General features: G+C 30.1%; 2 protein-coding genes across 3 annotated transcripts; one reads left to right on the top strand and one right to left on the bottom strand.

Moving 5' to 3' along the window:
• Nucleotides 1-280: 280 nt before the first annotated feature.
• LOC112457648 lies at nucleotides 281-3,839 on the top strand. The gene is made up of 7 exons (XM_025020821.1): nucleotides 281-481; nucleotides 1,130-1,318; nucleotides 1,967-2,051; nucleotides 2,171-2,371; nucleotides 2,611-2,805; nucleotides 3,199-3,287; nucleotides 3,428-3,839. The coding sequence occupies exons 1-7, from the start codon at nucleotides 338-340 to the stop codon at nucleotides 3,575-3,577; spliced, it is 1,053 nt and encodes a 350-aa protein (XP_024876589.1). The 5' UTR covers nucleotides 281-337; the 3' UTR covers nucleotides 3,578-3,839.
• A 1,299-nt stretch (nucleotides 3,840-5,138) lies between these two features.
• Nucleotides 5,139-7,269, bottom strand: LOC112457649 (putative nuclease HARBI1). 2 transcript variants are annotated; one of them, XM_025020822.1, is made up of 6 exons: nucleotides 7,190-7,269; nucleotides 6,862-7,108; nucleotides 6,177-6,506; nucleotides 5,910-6,054; nucleotides 5,313-5,768; nucleotides 5,139-5,210 (listed from the first exon to the last, which is right to left on the bottom strand). In XM_025020822.1, the coding sequence occupies exons 2-5, from the start codon at nucleotides 6,970-6,972 to the stop codon at nucleotides 5,371-5,373; spliced, it is 984 nt and encodes a 327-aa protein (XP_024876590.1). In that variant the 5' UTR covers nucleotides 6,973-7,108; nucleotides 7,190-7,269; the 3' UTR covers nucleotides 5,139-5,210; nucleotides 5,313-5,370. The 2 variants fall into 2 exon arrangements, with proteins under 2 accessions (XP_024876590.1, XP_024876592.1); XM_025020824.1 differs by having other exon boundaries at nucleotides 6,177-6,478.
• Between the last annotated feature and the right edge of the window lie 22 nt (nucleotides 7,270-7,291).

Here is a 7,291-nt window from a genome sequence, read left to right as displayed (position 1 = left end):
ACATACAATTTAAGAAATACATTATAAAACACATTGCTGAAAATGATTCAAACAAGGACCAAAACGTTCAATTAATAATGGTATTAAATTAAACAAAAACAACGTGTGCACCGCTTACCGCGCTGAGTTCTAAATCAGTCCATTAACAAATACTCAAAGATGTATAAGTATTAATTTATAAAGGAGAATAAATATATACTCTGCAAGTTACTGAGTTCTATATATTTTATTATAATAACAGTTGTTAGATATATAATTTTGTTTATTATATTTTAGCACGAAAAGAACCCGTGCCTTACGGACATCAAGTACACAATACGAAGAATTGATAAGTTACATGGAATCACATTCCGAGTTTGCAGCTGGCAAGTTTCTAACGAAAGAAGGAAAGGTACATCACATAAAACAGTGGGAAGAGTTAACGATAAAATTGAACAGATTGTCTAGTGGCACTCAAAAATCAACCAAACAATGGCAAACGGTAAGATATTTAGATAATTAATTAGCTATAGACTCTCGCTATTAAAACTAAGAATAAAAAATAAAAATTGAGCTATGAGAGTCAAACGCGGTTATCCGTACGTGAGCTTAAGTCAAGTACTTGTTATTTACAATTATTATAAAAACTATTATTCGTATCGAATTATAGTTTTTATAATATAAATAACTAGTACTTGACTTAAGCTCATGTACGGATAACCGCGTTTGATTCTCATGTATCTCAATTTTTATTTTTTATTTTTAGTGGTAAATATTTTACTTTTTTAGTGAAAACTATATATTTTGATTTTCCAGTTAATTAAAATTTTTTACTTGTCGATGTGAAAGTATTATAATGCATATGTTCTATTATTATTCAGTTACATTACTGAGTGAGTGAATGTTACTGTTTATTGCATTATTATGTATATTAATTATAGCAATTTTGCTACATCATGCTTATGTACAATGTATATTAATGTCCCATTTACTCTGTAGAATATTAATATCTTTGTTGTGTTAGAATTTTGGAAAATCTGGTATGAAATATAGATTCTTAGAGAACATCTAACTATATAAGTCTATTGTTTTAGAACTGTACTATTTTTATTAATCAATATAATGTATAATATTAATTACTTTTCTACAGGTTTGGAGAGATATGAAAAGTACTGCATCAAAGAAAGCATCCAAGCTTCGAAATGAAAGGCAGAGAACAGGGAACTTTCCTGTAACTGCACAACCCTTGAGTACGATGGACCAGCGTGTCATTGCCTGTATGGGTTTGGAATATGTCCAAGGATCTGTCAACTGTCCTGACAGTACTCCAGAAGAAGAGGTATATTATTTTGTATAACAATTGTAAGATACACTCAAGATACTTACATTTATTTACACACACACACACACGCACGCACGCAAGCGCACGCAAAGTTGATAAACAAACACAATACAGAGGTCTAGCTGTTATGAACAAATCTAATGAGGATAACAAGAATTAGCAATAAAAGCCAGTATTATATTGTAATACATAAAAAATTAAAAACCCTGAAGAATTAGAATGGTATAATCGCGTACTTATTTTTAACCCTTTCTTTAGGTCATTTTCAGCGTATAATATTAACAAATTACAACAAGATAATACTGTTCGAAGTTTTACGCAAACAGTTGAAAAGGCTTACAAATAGTCAAAGAGCTAATGTGCTATTTTTGAATATTTTCAAGTCTTTTTAAACGTTTGTGTGCGTAAAACTGTGACCAATGTGATGTTATGATTTGTTAATATCATGCGCTGAAAATGACCTAAAGAAAGGGTCGAAACGTATGCGATTATACCATTCTAATTACTCAGGGATTGTAATTATTTTTGTATTATAATAAAATACTTATTTACTGCAACTGGCTTTTATTACCAATTCTTATCCTTATTTGTGTTGTTAGTTGCCTTAAGACGGAATTGTGCAGACATTTGTACATGATTTTACAGGAACATCAACAAAGATTGGAAAGAGGGGAAACAGATGTGTTAGATTACACACCTACAACCACGTCTATTGAAGATATATTTGTTGGTAGGTACGAGTATTAATAGTAAAAAAATTTATAAGATTGATAATAAAAATATACATATTGCAATATGTTAAATCTGAAATATAGTTTGAAACTTAATAAAATTGTCATATATGTTTAGATAGCTATGTACCTCCTACTTTTGAAGAAAATGAGACTGAAAGTATGGAAAGAGAAGATGCTGTTGGAGACGAACTGGACTACAATGACGTGGTTAATATATGCAGACAAAGAAATGTTGAAGACATTTCTGCTACTGAAGGAAATTCGCAAACTATACCTGCATCTCATCGACGAAGAGCCGAAGAAAATCAGCGTAATCGTAAGTTAATATACATAATATATATACGTGTATTAATCAATTTTGTTGAATACTTTACATAATTATTTAACAAAATTGTCTATTTTTATATAAATAAATATTTGAAATATTAACTAAAAATATTACATACTGATGAATAGTTTGCTAATGCTAGTTTACATGTTTATTAGTATTATTTGTATTTTTGTTAAATCACTAACATACTTCTAACAATGTTATCGTGATTTGTTATTTTGCAGGAAGACAACAAAGTGGAGTGCAACAACAAGAAGCTCGTGAAAACGTTAACGACGAACCGTGCTCTAATAATGTCATTAATCCACGCAGACAAAGAAATGTTGAAGACATTTTTGCTGCTGAAGAAAATATTGCACCCAATTCGCAAACTACATCTGCACCTAGTCGGCGAAGAGCCGAAGAAATTCAGCGTAATCGTGAGTAAATATACCACAATATATGTATCATAATATATGTATCATAATATATGTATCAATCAATTTTGATAAATAGTTGTATATAATTATTTGAAAAAATTTTCTCCATTTTTTTTATAAATAAATATTTAAAATATTAACTAAAAATATTACTGATAAATAGTTTGCTAAAGCCCGTATCAGACTACGGATTGGGATTGAGATTGGATTTAAATTTGACCAATCCGAGCAAAGTTTCTAAGAACTTGAGATCAATTTTTTGATTGATTAAATTATTTAATCTAATGTCAATCCCAATCCGTAGTCTGATACGAGCTTAATGCTAATTTACATGTTTTTGTTAAATACACTAACGTATTTCTAACAATGGTATTGTGATTTGTTATCTTGTAGGAAGACATAGACAACGAATCGGAGTGCAACTACAAGAAGCTCGTGAAAACTTTGGTGATATAGCAGAAAAGCATGCTGAGGCCTTAAAAGTAAATATTTACATTTGCTATTATTTTTATTGCATTTTTGTTTCTTTCGTTAACTCTTTTAAACAAGAATGATTTATTTATTGCCAAAAAGTTTGTGTAACAATTTTGTATAACAATAATTACCTTATTTTTTATTACAGTTATTCGCAGAAGCTTCCATGAAAATGGCAGAAAATGATTCACAACGCGTACAATTGGAAAACCAGCGTCTTGAGATAGAAGAAAAAAGGATCGTAGTAGAGGGACAGATTCATAAGCTTCTCAGTATTTTACTAGATAAAATAGAATGATGTTGAGAATTTATTTCTTATAGTCTGTAAGAGAGTTATAGAGTCTACAGTTTATTCTTATAATTGATTTCTTATAGTTTATTTCTTTTAAAGTTTATTTCTTATATTTTATTTCTTATCTCATAATATTACGTTGTTTTTGTTTTGGAAAACTTGATAAAGTTATAGCGGTCCGTTCGTACAAAGAAGAAAAAATGAGATGGAAACTCAATTTGTGTTCATGTATTTATTATAAGCTACATTACTGAATAAAACACTTTTACGAAGAAAGCAAAACTTGACAAATCATTAAGTAATATTAAATAATTTGTGAACAACAAAATATCTCGAAAATAAAACGTTATATTACAGAACTTCTTCAAGTGTCAATACATTTTTGCAAAATATACAAGATACATAAGTAAAAGTATTAATTACACGTTTTAGTATCTCTGTTAAAAAGAAAGAAAAATACATGAAAGGAAGTAATCCTATAGTTAGAAAGCCAAGAAAGTTATATATTGTAATGTTTTTCCACGTTCCATAGGAAACGTTTTGCACAAAATCTTTATATCAAGCAATATTTTAATCATGTAAGTAGAAATTTGATTATGCTAATATGTACTCTAAATAAAATTAAATTTAAATTTTACATTTCTTTGTTATACAAATCTCTTAATAATTGTGATTGTCTAACTTTTTCTTATTTTGTGCATAATTCAAGAATATAATTATTTCTTTATCGAGATATTTATTTTCTACCCTGCAATATAAATTTAATCTCGTGTATTCTTTACTCTGTATTCAGAGACTGTGTAAATTTTTACATAGATTATTATCAGTTGTATTTTAAAGCGATATACATATTATAACCATTACGATTATAAACGATTATAGTATAACGTATTATAATATATCATCTCTTATTGTGCAAGAAGCTTTACTATTGTTTTTGAAACTACACATATAAAATAGTGTCATGCGTAAAACAATTTAAACAGTGGCTAAAAAATTTAATCTTTATAACTACTTGGCCATATAATAATTTAATATATACACCTTATGCCCTAATATTGAACTATTATTTCTTAATATATTACAGGAGTTATATTATCTTAAAAACATGTAAAATTGGCAAAAAATATATTGTTATCATCTGGAGTCGACGTATAAAATAAGTAATCGAGTTTGCATCTCTGTGTTACAATAATATAAAACTCTACATCTCGTATTATCGTAACATTAAAAATATTTACATTTTATATGCTCTATACATTATGTGAACTTTAGAGCAATTGTTAGAGCCATCAATGTTAAATTTCACCAGAAGGACACAATGTAGAATTACGCAATGTTAATTTATTAATTACAGTAATCGATGATAATTTAATCAGTATATGGCAACGCGGTGAAATATTCTCGTAATTCATGAATTTTTGGAATGGAACAACTTCTCGTACTCTTCTATTTGCTTCTCGAGTTCTTTTATAGTCTTCGATCGAGACCGACAAAGTCGCAATAAGTTGTTCGGCATCGTCTGACATGTTTGATCTCTCCTACTTACAAATCTCTGTTTGCACGCGTCACATTCTTTCACGCTTGTACGCAACAAGGCCATCTGCAGTCGTTTCATTTCCGCTTTTCATTCGCTATTCTGTAACAACAATGCGCATTTATAAAATTGATTAAGTTATTTACAATCGCAATGACGTTCGTGATAATTAGTGTGATAATTAATTAAAGTATGATAGAGTACCGTGTTATTATACGCCGATAGTTGTTCCTGTAGTTCTTTACAACACATTACACACATTTTACATTCTACCATACTGACGAGCAATGAAATTGTCTTGTATGCGAATTGCAATTGCTCGCCCTGGTAAAGCTTCATCCTGTCTGACAGCTCTATCGTTCATCTGTATATGATGTAAAATTTCTTGTTCGTCTACTTCTATATCTTGCAAACGATGTGCAATTCTCATGTTGTGTAGTACAGCACATGCGTTGACTATTTTACCAGCTATATCAGGTTCGTACATTAATTGCCTTTGTGCTGACAGACATCTGAATACTGCTTTCCATACACCAAATAAGCGTTCTACACATGACCTTGCGCTGCACAAATCTTCATTGTATTGATATCTCAGAGAACCTGGTATTTCATGTTTTAAAGGCGTGAATAGCCATGGTTCAAGTCCGTAACCATCGTCACCTAGAAACAAGTACATATATAATATATGTTATTTATTAAATAAAAATACATATAACTACATGTGTAAATATAATATGTATTATACTTATATATGTAGTTATATGTATGTTCGTTTAATAAAGTTAATAACATACAGCTTACTTATCAGCCAAGTATTGCGCTCTCCATTGTTATATCGTCGTTCCATGATTCGACGTACGGGAGAATTTGACCAAATATACGCGTCATGCCGGGCACCTGGATATCGTGCATTCACATTTAATATTTTTAATTCAGGATCACAAATCTAAAAATAATATAACAAATTTTATTTACAACATAAAAGTGGAACAAATTATATTTACAAATTTAACACCTCTAGTCATGGCATACATTACAAATACATTTTGTTATAAGTACTTTACGTACCGCTTGGACATTGAGTGTATGGTCACCCCAATGATTCACGTAAGCCTCCTCATGTTGTCGAGGTGCCAAAATACTTATGTGGGTGCAATCGATTGCTCCAATAGCACCCATAAAGGGTTGAGGTGCAGTTCTAAATTTTTCTTTAGCTGCAAAACGTTCAATATCTGTCATGGGAAATCGTACCCAACGACGAAGTAAGACGTCATTAATAGTGTTGGTCACAGCTCGTACGCATCTACTGACAGTAGGTTGGCTAACAGCAATGTCCCATTGTTCTCCAATTGCACGTTGGTAACACCCAACTGCATAAAAGCGCAGAGCAGTTAATATCTATAAAAATAAAATTTCTTTCATTCTTTCAATTATAATTTTAAATATAATATATAACATTACCATTAAAAATTTCTTATTTTAGTTAACTAAAAAAATCTACATTATTGTTGTGATTTATTTAAATTCTTAATGTTTAACGAACAATATTTTTCCATATAGCATATTGAATCAACATTAAACGTCAAAAAGTTGCAAAATAAATAACATTCTGCTAAACGTCTCATTACCAGACCCTTTTTGTATATTTCTAAATAACATATATTACAAACTTTATAAACTGCATTACTTATTAATATGTAATCGATAAGCCTAATGAAGATATTTACACAAAAAATATTTAAATAATTTATACCTGATGTTCTGTGCTAAGACCGTCTATACGTTGACGTTGCAATCGTGGTTCCAAAATGTCTATCAAATCCATAGCAATTTCTGGACTTACTCTATATAAGTTAATAAACATATCATCCGATAACTCGAATGGATCATGATTATCTCGCCACTCCCTTCTTTGTACACGACGTTACATATTGTTAACTCTGTTTTGTAACAACAAATGTTCCCAAGCGAGAAACTCGTGTGCCATTTTCTTTGCAGTGCTGCAAGCGTTGAAAATTATATTATTACGCTATTATTCCTGTAAACAACTTACTGTGACAGCTTTTGCAACTCTTACATACCTAACTATTTACGTATTCGCTGGCTTTTCAGCACATCCTTTGTCAGGAAAACTGTAACCACACTTGGAGTATAAGTACCTGGTGCTACGAGATAAAAAAAAT

Source organism: Temnothorax curvispinosus, unplaced genomic scaffold (assembly GCF_003070985.1).
Source record: "Temnothorax curvispinosus isolate PA1 unplaced genomic scaffold, ASM307098v1 QBEX01008019.1, whole genome shotgun sequence".
NCBI classification, from domain to species: Eukaryota; Metazoa; Arthropoda; class Insecta; order Hymenoptera; family Formicidae; genus Temnothorax; species Temnothorax curvispinosus.
Note: the sequence above shows the minus strand (reverse complement) of the source record. Positions and strands in the feature narration are given on the sequence as shown.

Bases quoted from the DNA above. Each gene is read 5' to 3' on its own strand.
- LOC112457648 (XM_025020821.1), top strand. From the start codon at position 338: ATGGAATCACATTCCGAGTTTGCAGCTGGCAAGTTTCTAACGAAAGAA. The intron at 2,052-2,170 runs GTAGGTACGAGT...ATATATGTTTAG, and splicing joins TATTGAAGATATATTTGTTG to ATAGCTATGTACCTCCTACT. The intron at 3,288-3,427 runs GTAAATATTTAC...TTTTTATTACAG, and splicing joins AGCATGCTGAGGCCTTAAAA to TTATTCGCAGAAGCTTCCAT.
- LOC112457649 (XM_025020822.1), bottom strand. From the start codon at position 6,972: ATGTTTATTAACTTATATAGAGTAAGTCCAGAAATTGCTATGGATTTG. The intron at 6,055-6,176 runs GTACGTAAAGTA...TATTATTTTTAG, and splicing joins ATACACTCAATGTCCAAGCG to ATTTGTGATCCTGAATTAAA. The intron at 5,769-5,909 runs GTAAGCTGTATG...ACTTGTTTCTAG, and splicing joins GCGCAATACTTGGCTGATAA to GTGACGATGGTTACGGACTT.